General features: G+C 45.7%; 2 protein-coding genes across 2 annotated transcripts; one reads left to right on the top strand and one right to left on the bottom strand.

Annotated features, from left to right (window-relative positions):
* The first annotated feature begins 5148 nt into the window (after positions 1 to 5148).
* Positions 5149 to 8818, top strand: ldah (lipid droplet associated hydrolase). Its single transcript, XM_005751748.1, has 7 exons — positions 5149 to 5244; positions 5522 to 5701; positions 6024 to 6158; positions 6232 to 6401; positions 7152 to 7392; positions 7742 to 7824; positions 8211 to 8818. Exons 2-7 carry the CDS (start codon positions 5584 to 5586, stop codon positions 8448 to 8450), a joined length of 987 nt encoding a protein of 328 aa, XP_005751805.1. The 5' UTR covers positions 5149 to 5244; positions 5522 to 5583; the 3' UTR covers positions 8451 to 8818.
* An 810-nt stretch (positions 8819 to 9628) lies between these two features.
* Positions 9629 to 11609, bottom strand: gdf7 (growth differentiation factor 7). Its single transcript, XM_005751786.1, has 2 exons — positions 11450 to 11609; positions 9629 to 10545 (listed from the first exon to the last, which is right to left on the bottom strand). The coding sequence occupies exons 1-2, from the start codon at positions 11607 to 11609 to the stop codon at positions 9629 to 9631; spliced, it is 1077 nt and encodes a 358-aa protein (XP_005751843.1).
* Between the last annotated feature and the right edge of the window lie 2026 nt (positions 11610 to 13635).

Below are 13635 nucleotides of genomic sequence, written 5' to 3'. Positions count from 1 at the left end.
GTTTTGGCACAAAATGTCCGGTAAGTTAAACAAACGCTGCATTCTAGAGTCGACTGGAAACACTGGTTTAACTTTAAATAAGTTTCCCCATTTCTGTACACTGGTAAACATTTCATGCACACCACTAAAGTGCATCAGAAGCTGTGATGAACTGTCTCAGATCCCATCCGATAAACATTCAAAGTCTGGAATTAAACCCTCGATCGCTCGTTTTCTTTCAGAATGAAGCGCCGAGTCTCAGCAGCTGAGTCACTGTGAGTTTATTTCATGCTGATGTTTCACATCTCTCCATAGTTCTCTGTCAGGTGTTTATCACATATGATCTGGAGCATATCTGTACTAACGGTGTGTCTGTTTTAAAGGGAGCCTCGTCACACTCTTAGCGTTGACATCAGCAGTCGAACGTTCACAGATGTGAGCTTCCGCTTTGCTTCCCGCAAAGATGGCATCACTGCATCCGTGTCTTCGCCATCATCTGGTTTCCTTGGAGTGCATTTACAGAGGAGGTCTCCATCACAGTTGTATGGGAAGCTGTTCAGTCGATACCTGGTATTACATCTTAGACTCTTTTATTTCATATTATTGTTACTGTGAGTGCAGCTTTCCAGACTGTTTGATGCTCTGTTTAAAGTCATACTCTTCTCAACGTCTTCCCTCACTCTCAGTCGTCTCCAGAGAGGGATACCGATGTCTTCGCTGCAAAAATCTCACTGAGAAACTCGCAAAAATTCTTTGTGCAGACTTCGTGGAATCGGGACTTCCTGTGGGATGTGATGGAAGGCACCAAGCACAGAGTTCCTGCAATGACAGACGCTGTGTTCAAGTGCATTAACAAGTATCACACCTCCCACTTTGGCTTTGACATCAACCGTGGCAGCAAGAAGCTGAAAAACACACTTTCTTACGCCATAGAGCGAGCCTACGATCAGGTTCCTGTGTCTTGTACCACACCGCAGGATTGGATCCAAAACTTTGCTGATGGAGCGCGAGATAACTACCGGAAGGCCTCTGACGTCTTGATGTCCATGACTGTGCAGGATGCTATAGACAGGCTGTTTGAGACGGTGAAGCGTGTCATGAAACAGTGTGAAAACAACATGAATGTGCTGCTAGATGCAGCCTTGCAGTTTTTGAATGACACACGGTTCATGGTGCCGGGATCGGAGAGGAAGCTCTCTCTTATGGAAGCGGTCCAGGAAGCCCGTAGTGCCATTCAAAGAATCAACGGCCTCGTGGAGAACATCTCTACAGACATCAGGAAAATCAGGTTCACCGTACCTGGAAGTGATGCTTTTGTTAGCGGAGATGAGATCATGGATAAGGTGGGGAATATTCTGGACCAGCTGAGAGAGGGTGTGATCAGCGTGATCAACGTGCTCCACCTGACAGCTGCTGGATGTTTACGCGTCGTTGCTGAAAAAGCTGAGAGTTTCCTCGCCTACCTGCAAGATCAAAACTCTGAAATTTCCTCTAAAGTTGATGCCATTTATGCAGATGTTCTGCAGTTTTCAGAACAGCACGGCGAGGAGGCGCAGAGGTGCACGACTGAGTACAGAGACCTCATCAAACTCAAGACCCAGAAAGCCTTAAATGCTCTGAGCATGGAGCGAGTAAATGATGGGACCAGCAGGATCATCAGTATTTTGCAGGTGCGCTTCTATGAGGGACTTGAAGCCAGTGTGGCTCTAATGACCAGGGTCTCCCAGAGCACAGCACCCTACATTAGAGTCAGCGATGAGAAGATGGACATTGAGATACCTTTACCCTTCCTCTGGAGGTCTTTCAGCGAATGGCCGACGCCGCTTAGGCAGTGAATCACAACTTTGAAGATAAAGTGGTTTCATAATGGATGAAAAAATTGAAAACCCCCTTTTTTGACAATAAAAACTGTTTTAAAGTGATATTCATGAATGATAAAAATAAATTACGTTTCTTCTGTGAGATTCACTGAATGTGGTTCAGCCTGCACGTTGCTGTTTGTTGGTGTTCAGCTAAACAGATGCTGAACTCCAGTTTGTGTTTGTCTGATTGTGTCCTCCTGAAGCTCCTGGACTCATTTACACAAATAACATCAGAAATCTATAAGAATAAGAAGCATCAAAGCTTTCTGTGGTTCTTAGTCGTTTCCTCCTTTGTTGTTTGGCTTCTTCCTGTTAAACTTTGAAGATCAGTTTTCTCATGTTGGTTTACTTCCTGTTCTTAGGTTGTCTGCTCTGGCCTCCTTTGTTCCATCTGTGTCTCATCCCCAGTCAGCCTCCGAGTCCAAAAAGCTGTAAAATGTAAACAAACTGAAGGAAATGCAAATCTAATAAACTTCTATTTTACCTGCAGAAGAACAGAGAAAACATAAACTGAGAAAACGTACCATTTTAGGTACAATAAGAAAATTCTGCAACATCCGGTCTTCTTTTAACAACAGTCTGTAATGTCTGTGATCGGCACACTGGGGTGGTGGTCCCTCTTTTCAGGAAGGGGGGACCAGAGGGTGTGGTGCAACATCCTCAGCCTCCACGGGGAAGCTCTACACCAGGGAGCTAGACAGGAGAATCTGCCAAACATGTGCTTCCTGGACTTGAAGAAGGTATTCAACCACGTCTGACCTGGCATCCTTTAGGGGTGCTTTGGCAGTACGGGCTGGACGATATAGCCTCAAAATGATATCACCATATTTCTGACCTGAGCAGCAGATGTTTCTGTAACCATTAAAGCTGCTGGTCTGAGTGACATCAGCAGCGCTCCCGTTATTTTCCTCCAGTCTGGATGTTTGAAGTCTGGAAGTTTGTGAAGAGAAACTCTTTAGGTCCAGTGTGGAGTGAGGAGCAGGGAAAGAGATACTGTTGGCTTTAAAAATATTCTATTCTATTCTATTCTATTCTATTCTATTCTATTCTATTCTATTCTATTCTATTCAGCATAAGCATTTTTCCATGCATGACAAAAAGCTCAAAGCGAAGCACCACATTTATGATCTTTTATGTCTTTCTTTTGTTTAGTTGAGTTTGAGGTTTTCAGTCCAGATAAAGAAAGAAATATGAACACACAATAACACAGGTTCAGATTTGTATTATTAGTTTTTATGAAATAAGGAGAATAGTTTGTGTCCGTCCTGTTTTGTGCTTTGGCTGCTGTGACAGAGGAACTGTTCAGTCTTATTTTAAAAGGTCTGCTCCAAAACACCGACCTCTCCATGACCTCCTGTGGTGATGATGGTGACGATGATGATGGTGCACTGTTATTGTAGATGATAATAACTCCTCTCAGAGGAGAGGAGTTATTATCTTTCTTTATTAATGTGTCGTGAGTCGGTGTAAAAGGATCCAGATGTGTAATTTTCTTCACGCAGGAGGTCCATACCTAAGTCACCATGTTTGAGCCTCACGCCGTCGTTAGCATAAAAACAATGTGAAAGTTTTAGGAGGAAATGACAAGTTTTACCACATCATCATCATCATGAGTCACTGCGAGGGGAAACCACACATCTGCATGAAGTAAAACACGGGGAGATGCTCTTATACAATATCAGATGTCTGTGTGTCCGTGTGTGTGTGCATGCGTGTGTGTGTGTGTGTGTGTGTGTGTGTGTGTGTGTGTGTGTGTGTGTGTGTGTGTGTGTGTGTGTGTGTGTGTGTGCGCTGCCATGACTGAGCTCAGACAAAACAAAGACACCTGATACGATGTGAATCTTTGTCAGTTCATCTGCTCCTCACGTTAGAACAATGGACCTCACGCTGCTGCCTTCATTACTTTATCTTCTCTGTTCTTCATCACTCGTCCTCCTCAGGGTCGCACACAGAGGGACACACAACCAGTCTCACTCACATCTTTGTGTGTGGAGTGTGGGAGGAAGCCAGGCAGCCACAGAGAGAACGTGTCATTTTTAACAACACACAGATACAGGGGGAGGCCACCTGTGACACACCTGTACCAGACCTGTGATTGATTATTGGGATATTATGTGTGTAACCTGTGACCGGCCGTGCAGCAAGCAGACCGTGGACTCAGGAAGCAAACATTTAATGCTGAGCCCTCGCAGGAAATCCAAACACCGGGAATTTTAGGAAGACAACGAGACACACAGCCATGACATTATGTATGAGGGATAACGAGGGAGAGGCAGGAGGTTGGAGCACAGCTGAGGATAACTAATAATGACTCAGGAGAAAGTTAAACTGAAGACAGACACAGAACAGCAACCACCAAAATACAACGGGGAGACAGAAGCAACTGAACGAGGAGAATCCAAAATCAAACAATGCAAAATGTTAAAGTAACTTGAAGATATAAAAATGAAAAACAAGACCCTTAAACCCCAAAACTCAAACCTGGGCCCAGACCAGCAGACCAAAGCAAAGAACAAAAATGAATGGCAGAGAGGAAAATTGCAAAGTTGCATTTTTCTTATTATTATCATAAAAAAAGGACGAATTCACTTCAGCACATGCATGTTGTAGTTATTTGAAATTAATGCCAGTCATTTCTATCATTTATGCAATTTAATGTGAATTTAAAGATGAGATATTTATCTTCATGTTCATCTGAAAGTCTGGGATGAATACAAATATGTTACAGAAGCCAAGACGATAAATATGACTTATAAAAACTGAAATACACAGTATGACAAACAAAAAGGTAAATCTCGTTACATAATAAACTGAGGAAAATAAAAATAACGGATAAAATCTTTTTTAAAGACTAACAATGAACAAAATAAAATAATAATTCTATTTTGGCGATTGTGGCTCAAGAGTTGGGAGTTCGCCTTGTAATCGGAAGGTTGCTGGTTCGAGCCCCGGCTTAGACAGTCTCGGTCGTTGTGTCCTTGGGCAAGACACTTCACCCGTTGCCTACTGGTGGTGGTGAGAGGGCCCGGTGGTGCCAGTGTCCGGCAGCCTCGCCTCTGTCAGTGCGCCCCAGGGTGGCTGTGGCTACAATGTAGCTTGCCATCACCAGTGTGTGAATGTGTGTGTGAATGGGTGGATGACTGGATAAGTAAAGCGCTATATAAATACAGGCCATTTACCATTTTAATTGTCATTTGGTACGTTCAAGTTAACAGCGGGTGTAGTTACACTCCGGGCCCGTGGGGGCGGTAATGAGCTGGAAACTGAACCGGCCAATAAAAAGAAGAAGCTGCGTTGCAACTGGCCAATCAGCGTGCAGCAGTGCGAAGCAGGAAGCGGTTGAAAGCGAGCAGCACCTGCATGGAGAGGATATCGTAGTACTTATTCGTAATTGTTCTGAAAGGTAAACAGTTTTATTTACAGCGTGTCATAGTATCAGCTTCCGGTGTGACGTCAGCCTGTGAACGGTTTAGTTTGCAGTCTGTTAGCGGTTAACGGTGGTTGGTTAGTTAGATAGATAGTTAGTTAGTTAGTGGTTAGTTAGTTATTGGGTTTTCAGGTCAGTTAAAGCTTATTTTCAGATCTCAGATCAGCTGTTAGTGAGACACGTGACCAGCTGAAACCTGCAGCGTGAACACCTGCAGCTGTGAATGTGAAGCTCAGTCTGAACCTTTGATCAGACTGGAACCTTTGGACCTGCTGATACACCTGTGATACACCTGCGTGTCTGTCCTCGGGGCTGATGATGGACCCACCACACACAGACTTCTTCTACTGCTGCGGAGCCGCCACTGAGCTGCTCAGGTTTGGATCCTGCCCCCTAACCTCTGCACACAAGGTGCTCTTCCTCATCATCCCAGGTGAGCCCCGCCCACATCCACAGCTCAGCAGCACCTGCTGTGTTTCATACTTCCGGAGGAAGCTGTGCTCAGGAGTTCAAACATCAGGACATACCCTGTACTGAAGGAATACTACAGCACAGTAATACTGTCGTACAGCTGCAGTATTGCTGTAGTACAGCTGCAGTATTACTGTCGTACAGCTGCAGTATTGCTGTAGTACAGCTGCAGTATTACTGTAGTACAGGGCAGTCCTCTGATTTGGACTGTGACGTGCTCTGGATCAGGTTTGCGGTTACCATGGTTACCACAGGCCTCGCTGACCTCGTGCTGTCTGTCACAGGTAACCCAGGTGTGGTGGGCTTCTACAGGACCTTCATGCAGACGCTCCACAGCAGGTGTGGCTACCAGCACCCGGTGTGGGCCGTAAGCCACGCCGGCCACTGCGCTCCTCCGGCCTCCATGGACATGATCGAAGGTACGCACGGCTCTGCTCACAGGAGAGAGGAGCAGCTTGTTCGGGTGTTCTGACATTTCTATTCCGATTGCAGACGGCGCCTCAGCGGCGGAGGACGACGTGTTCGGTCTGGACGGGCAGGTCGAACATAAGCTGGCTTTCCTCAGGAATCACGTTCCCAGAGAAACCAGCCTGGTCCTGATTGGTCACTCCATCGGCTGCTACATCATTCTGGAGATGATGAAGAGAAATCCTGAGAGGAAGGTGAGTCATCGCAGTTCTCCAGTCTGAGGAGAAACCACAAATCGGCCTCGATCCACAAAAACACACAGCCTACAGCACGCACCAACACGCCTCCACCCAAACAGTGAAGCATGCAGGGACAGTGGACGGTGGACGTAGGGAAGGCTCCGGAGCTCAGACATGACCGTGCGCAGCGTGGTCGTCTCAGCCTGATCACATGATCAGCAGGACGGAGGCTCTGTGTGAGAACGAAACTAAAAACAAGCCAAATGAGTTTTTACTTATTGGGATCGTTTAATCCCGGAATACGACGGCCGCTCTGAGGTTTCTGTCGTTCAGAAACGGAGACTCTTTATGTTTTTATTGTCGCTTATTTCATCCTTAGCCTGCTGCTGTCGTTCACAGCGGGAGTGCCACATGTTTGATTTGGCACGCCCTTCTTTTCTCTCCTCCTGGGATCAAACGGTTTGTTAGCCTTTGTTAGGTGAATGCGTACCTGCTACACCGCGGAGCGCTCTGTGGGGGTTTGTTGGAATCACAAACTCTGTCTTTGGAGCGCATGACCAGCTTGGATGGCGCCCGGCGAGATCCTGGCTGAGGGCACTGATCCCTCCCTTCACTTCCCTCCCATCACTTTTTCAGGAAACGGATTAAATGACATGAAAATCCCCCTGCCTCTAATCCGGGAGTTTCCGCAGTTTGCAGCTTCCCGTCTCGGAGCTTTCTGTTGTCTGTCTGAAACCTTCTGTCTCCTCTCTGTTTTTAATGCAGGTCCTGAAGGCGCTGCTGCTGTTTCCCACCATCGAGCGCATGGCTCAGAGCCCTCAGGGGAAGGTCATGACCCCCGTGCTGTGTCACATGCGTTACGTGGTCTACCTGCCCCTCTTCCTGCTCTCGCTGCTGCCCGACAGGCTCAAAGTCGGCCTCATCAGACTGATGCTGGGGGGAATCCGCTCTCTGGACCTCACTGTGGTGCAGCCCACCCTGGGTCTGCTCAGTGGAGACTCTGCAGGTTGGCCATGCTTCGTTCTTCTGTGAGATATGCAGCGAGGGCAGATGCTTTTCAGACTGCAGACATTTGTCTTTGATAAGAAGCTTTTATGTGATAACACAGAGACAGAATTATGGAGAGAAACCCTGTCAGCACCAGAGGTGCCTGCAGAAAGGTGGAGGGGGGTGGTTACATTTACAACATGCAGTGGCTGTATATTAATATACTGGGAGTGAAAGAGCTCAGTGCATGATGGGAATTCCCCCAGCAGGCTGGCAGCGGTTCAGATTTAGCAGCCGAGGTTTGAAATGTTGAGTTTGCCGCGAGAGCCGGACCAGCTTTAACCTCTGTGGTTTGTTTCCACGTGCAGCCAATGCCATGTACCTGGGCGGGCAGGAAATGAGGAAAGTTCTAAAAAGAGATGACACGACTATCGGGAAACATCTCGACAAGGTAAGAAAAGCCCCGCCTACAAGAGGAGCGAATGAAAATGTAAGCCAGATACCCGTGCAGGTGATGTCGCCTTTTTATTAAAGACAGCACTTCTGATTGCTCACGCTTCACTTACTGCTCTGTTCTGTACACTTTGGACACTTTACCGACCTCGTGACCTGACGCCGCTCCCAGCGCTCCTGTCAGATGTTATGGCAGAGCTCGGCGTCGGCAGTCTGACTCTGAGGGTCAAAGGTCAAACCTGTTGTTCCCCTGGTTGCGCTGAGCCGATCGGCCCTCTGCTGGCTGCAGGCTGGCGATCAGCTCATGGAGCGCTGCTTTGATCACACCCTCTAAAACCACGTTTCCCCTTTTCTCTCTGTCTGTCTGTCTATCTGTGCTTTCAGCTGATATTTTATTACGGCGCGACCGACCACTGGTGCCCGGTGCACTATTATCACGACATCAAGCGGGACTTTCCGCTCGGCGACTTCAAGCTGTGTGAAAACGGCTTCCGTCACGCCTTCGTGCTGGACGCCGGACGAGAAGTCGCCGAAATGGTGTTTGAATGGATCCGTGAAGATTTACGGAGCCGAGTTCCCGGTGACCAAAACACTTTATTCGGTGCCTCAGCTGGACGTTTGTAACGAGACCACAGAGCCGAACCAGAGGTTCACGTTGTCTTTGTGTAATAAGATGTGCAGGCGTGGAAGCTGTACAAGTTTGTGCTCAGTGAAAACACTAAACACAGCATCAGGCTTCAGGGGCCACATGCTTCCAACTCTTATATCCTGGCTAATCATATAAAAATGTACAACGATGGCATGAGGGCGCTCATCATAGAGACCAAACATTTATTAAAGTTTAGAAAATTTACAGTGAAATTTCAAAGAAGTCCAGATGAAGCCGCAGATGTGAGGAACAGTATTTTTAATGCATGTGAAATAACTGCTGTAATATTAACTGTTGTTTATAATTGTGGGAATAAATGAAAACTTAATTTATTAAACACACAGATTACAACAGGCCGTGTTACTGCTTCAGGTTAGGTCTGAAGATAAAGTTAATCCCACTTCAGGCTCCTGTAAGTGTGTCGCAGCATGAAGCAGTGAAAGCCTCGCTCTGTGTTCTCGGAGCAGATTTTATTTCTCTTTTCAATCTTTCCGATTTCCTCGCTGGTCGACCTCGACGGGTCCTCGATACCTCCCAGCTTAAAAATCTTGGAAAAGTTCCCGAGCACCAGTATCTACCGGGCCACTTTACAGGTGAGCACATGAAGGCGTGCGCTCATCACCGTGCAGATAGCTGTGGCTGCACGTCCTTCACGGTGAAGATCACGTGATGTTAATGCAGCTGGAACTGAACACCGGTCGGTATGAATAAAAAACACAAACTGAAGCAGTTGCATCAAAACCATTTATTAATTTCTCAGTCAGTAAAAAGTGGCTGTGTGAGGGCAGGTTCATGGTTATAGACTGAATGGCTGGTGCTGAGTTCAGTAAACTAACAATAAACACAAACTAATATTCCAGATGTGGTGTCAGATGTAATGAGGTGATGGGCATCTGTGAGACTAAAGCTTTGCTTCTTGGTTCATGCTGAGAAAAATCTGAATGCAGGAAGTGAGAGTTACAAATATGCAAATGGAGCAGAAATAACTTGATAACACGACTTCAGATGGCAAAGCATCGTCATCTATCAGAGGCGTATTTTCAGCTTGTTCTGCCGTGATTGGCCACAAAGACCAGAGCAAAAACACAAACATTGCAGGTGTTGCTCTAATCTTAGACCAGTACACGAGGTGAGCCCTGTGTTTGTGCGTGTGCTACCGGCACCCACAGCTCTCCACCACCATGTTCTCGTACTGCTTGTAGACCACGCTGCCGGCTGAGTCCATGTAGAGGATGCTGATGGGGCTGAGACTGGAGGGGACGCAGCAGCTGGGTGGGCTGAGATCAGGGTCCATGGAGTTCATCAGGGTCTGGATCACAGCGTGGTTGGTGGGCTCCAGGTGGGCGCGCAGCGGGAAGTCGCACACGCCGTCGCAGCGGCGCGCCTCATAGTCCAAAGGGGCGATGATCCAGTCGTCCCAGCCCAGGTCTCTGAAGTTCACGTGCAGCGGTTTCCGGCTGCAGCGGCTCCTCCTGCCTCCTCTCGCTGCCCCACCGAAGGATCGTTTGGACAGAGCTCTCTGTCGATGCCGGCGGTTCTTCTTTACGTGTTTTGGAATAAGTTTTGGAGGCTTCGGGAGGCTAAATCCTCCGCCCTCGCTCTTCATCCTGTGCGTCACCTCTCCGAAAAGACTGTCGGCAGTGTTGGTATGCCAGAAAGCCACCAGCAAAGCTTTCTCCTGGGTTGGGCAAGGGGTGCGACCCAGCCCCAGGACCAGCGGGTCAGCCACCTTGTTGGTCAGTTCAGAGAAGGCCAGGAGATGGAAGCAGGCCTGCTGTGGCTCCAAAGGATTCCTCAGATGGGCCTTCATGCCAGACCACACGTCAAACACCTCCCACCTGGGAAGACCACCACCCAAAACCTCGACAGTTCTGGAGTCCAGCAACTGTCTCTCCGAAGAGCAGGAGTACAGGCGGATGTCGTAAAGGTTTCCTCCGCTTGTTAGGGTGGGTCGAAGGTCTGCCGGAGGCTTCCTGAGGATTCTCAGCTCGGCCTCCACCAGCTCTTCCATCCTGGCCTGGCTGGATAAGTCGAAGACGTAACGCTGGCCGCTCTCCCATGATGGAGGATCTGTGGATAGGAGGAAAGTAAAGGTAGAACACGCAGCATGTAACTTTATGTGCAGGTCTGAAACTTGACCCAACACTGGTCTTTGGTCACATGTGGGACTCAAGCCTCAGTCTTCAATACAGCTCTTTGGCTCTTCATAGGATGTCACCTCTAAATCTTTATGGTATTCATCAAAGTCAGTGATAAACATCATAAAGGGAACTGGGTGATGTTAAACAGGAATGATATTTACAAATGTCATTCCTGTTGTTAAACCCGTTTAACAAAAACAGGAAGTTGAGAAAGAAATGCACTAAAATGCTGCTGAAATGATAAAGCTGATGTGTAGGTGGATTCATTCATGGATTTCAAATCTATTAAAAGTTTTTCAGGCTGACTTAGGGGAGGATTTAGATAATTTGAGATAAATGATCAAATTTTCAGGAGCGGAACCACGCCTCCAAACACGCCCCTTCTGGCCCTTATCTATATGTGACCGACACCCCCACCCCCCGTTCTACAAGCTATTCGTTCTTGCTTTTGTGTAGAATCAGAAAGCAAAGCAGAGCTTTCCCCAAACCACAGCTCAGTTCATGTCTAAGCCGTTCACCTTTGTCTACTGAAACGCTGTCAAACCGAAAATGAGGACGAGAGCCCAGCGAGTAAATGGCAATGAAAACTGTAAACCTGGAGATGAGACCTTCTGATGGTCACAACATAGCAAAAACCCGCATAAATAATCACTTCTACTAACTTTAAATTCTTTACTAACTTTAAAAATCAGTGATACATTTGGTAATCTGTGTCAACAATGGAAATATGGTTGTTTAAAACAGAATAACACCAAATATAGATGTAATAAAACTAGAACATTCAGTTTTTTAGGCAGGATTTTGAGGGAAAGTGAATTAAATTGGTGTCAAACCTTGTCCTTGATCCACAAAACTTGTAACTGTGTTAGCAGCTCCTGCTCTGTCTGAAACATCAAAGTCTCTGCTTTGAGGTTTGGACAATGTTTGGTATAAAAACACCATGTAGTCGTGGAGGACCACCGAGCCGTTAACTGACCGATCTCTCCTCGTCATGCTCGTGTTCGCGCCCCACTGCGAACTGGACTGCAACGCTCCGGTCCACTCTATCCCGACCCAGAAAGCAAAGCAGAGCTGAAACAACACGGGTCGGTCCATCTGAGGTGCTGTCCTCAAGTTAAATGAAGAGCTTCAGGTGGGGGTGAGACTGAGAAAAATCCCCTCTGACTTTCATTCAGAGGATCATCTTCATGTAGATCGTCTGTGTACCTGCATGCAGGTGTACAGGTAGACAGTGCCCCCTGCCAGCTTTGTAGATTAATAGACATGTGTCACATTAAAGGAAAAATGACTGCAAGGTGTTTTCAAAAGAAGTTCCATTTTATGCCTCAAAACCAGCTTCAGTGCTAGAGTGATTGTCTAACACTCAGCTGGATCTAAGCATTTCAGAAGAAAACCCCTCCTTTGGTTTAACATGTAACTCGAACCTACAGCCATGCAGAGCCACCAACGCCTTCACTGTGAGCATCAGACTTTTTCCTAATTTATAAAGAATGCATTCTGAATGTTTGAATCCTAGGTTTTGTTGATCAACACAGACTCACTTTGGAATGTAGTTTTTATACATTGTATCTTATTAACCCTGCCTTTTCAATACACTGCACTCGTCATATGTACAGTAATTACAAATATTTCACAATTTAAAATTATTTTAAATCGTTATTATTTTATTATTATTATTTCTAACTTTCATGATACAACACAAAACATGAATACATTACAAAATATATCTTTACATGAATGTAGTGCTCAAAATAAATAAATAAATAAAAACGTTGTATCAAGTCAGTAAAGCTCCTGGATCAAAATCAGAATACTTTATTAATCCCTGAAAAAATGATGTGGTTACAATTGCTCCAGGATGATAAGGACAATAACAGACAGAGCTAAATTAAATGTCTTGATGCATTCTCAGTCATCCAGGTAACTAAATCCCCAAAAGTTGATTCTGTTCATCTGGACGTAGCGTTTTCAGTGGGAGAAACGTTTCGTCACTTATCCAGGTGACTTCTTCAGTCTCAGCTGACTGCAGATTTCCCCAATCTTATAAACAGTATATTTGCATAATGACTGAGGGCTGGTTTCAGTCACCATCAGTGATGTGAGTGTTGGGAGTGGCGCATGGGAAGTTGTCAGGTATTATGATTTCTTTGCAAAATTAACACAAGATGCGACTCAAATCCTGCGTTGAGTAAAGATTTTTTTTCTTTTGTAATTCCAGATTTGGTTAGTTCAAAGATAAGAATTTGTATAATTTTTGTGATGAACAATAATAATTTTGAAAATTGAATTGATTGCAATAAGCACTGTTTTCATAAAACAGCTGCAGCTTTCATTGCAGCACATGTGGTACGTTAACCTTTGTACTGTTTTCATCAGTTCATTTTGCATTTAACATGTGAACATGTTGGATGATCTGTCTGCTGTCACTCGAGGGGGCTGAGGTCTGAATCTGAGGGCAGCTCCTGTAATCACAAAGAGAACAGAACCATCAAACTCAGATATAAATTTTATCCCTCAAAATTGAAATAAAGCTGATTCTTCTGTCCTCACACAATCAGGATCTGAAGTTGTTCTCTTACATTTTTTTCAGTATTACAGTACACTACAGTACTTTAATCCGTACTTCCTGATTAATGAGTTACTGAAGTACAAGCTTTTAAATAAATGTTACTGTCTTTACAGATGTGGCAAGAGACTGAAAACATACTGTTGTTTGCACATCTTTAATATTCAGCTCTGCACAGGAGCTGCAGCAGGATGCGGCCTGTTGTTTTTACAGTATAATACTTGTAATAAAAGTACAGTAACAGTAATTAGTGACTGAGCAGCCCGGAGCGTTTCTCTTGATTTATTTAGCAAATTAATTCACCTGCACAGATTAGCTAAACGAACCCTGACAGCCGAGTTCTCATCTTAGCTAGCTAGGTCTCAGGACCGAGCTAAGGACGGTAGTTACTAGAGATGGCACGATACCACTTTTTTATGTCCGATACCGATACCGATATCATAAATTTGGATA

This window comes from Pundamilia nyererei, unplaced genomic scaffold (genome assembly GCF_000239375.1).
Source record: "Pundamilia nyererei isolate P.nyererei 1_Seehausen unplaced genomic scaffold, PunNye1.0 scaffold00325, whole genome shotgun sequence".
NCBI lineage: Eukaryota > Metazoa > Chordata > Actinopteri > Cichliformes > Cichlidae > Pundamilia > Pundamilia nyererei.
The sequence above is the reverse complement of the archived record's forward strand: the minus strand, read 5'-3'. Positions and strand labels throughout refer to the sequence as shown.

Coding starts and splice junctions, on each gene's coding strand:
- ldah (XM_005751748.1), top strand. CDS start 5,584: ATGATGGACCCACCACACACAGACTTCTTCTACTGCTGCGGAGCCGCC. Junction 6,159..6,231: donor CTCCATGGACATGATCGAAG/GTACGCACGGCT, acceptor TTCCGATTGCAG/ACGGCGCCTCAGCGGCGGAG. Junction 7,825..8,210: donor TCGGGAAACATCTCGACAAG/GTAAGAAAAGCC, acceptor CTGTGCTTTCAG/CTGATATTTTATTACGGCGC.
- gdf7 (XM_005751786.1), bottom strand. CDS start 11,609: ATGACGAGGAGAGATCGGTCAGTTAACGGCTCGGTGGTCCTCCACGAC. Junction 10,546..11,449: donor TTTTGTGGATCAAGGACAAG/GTTTGACACCAA, acceptor TCCTATCCACAG/ATCCTCCATCATGGGAGAGC.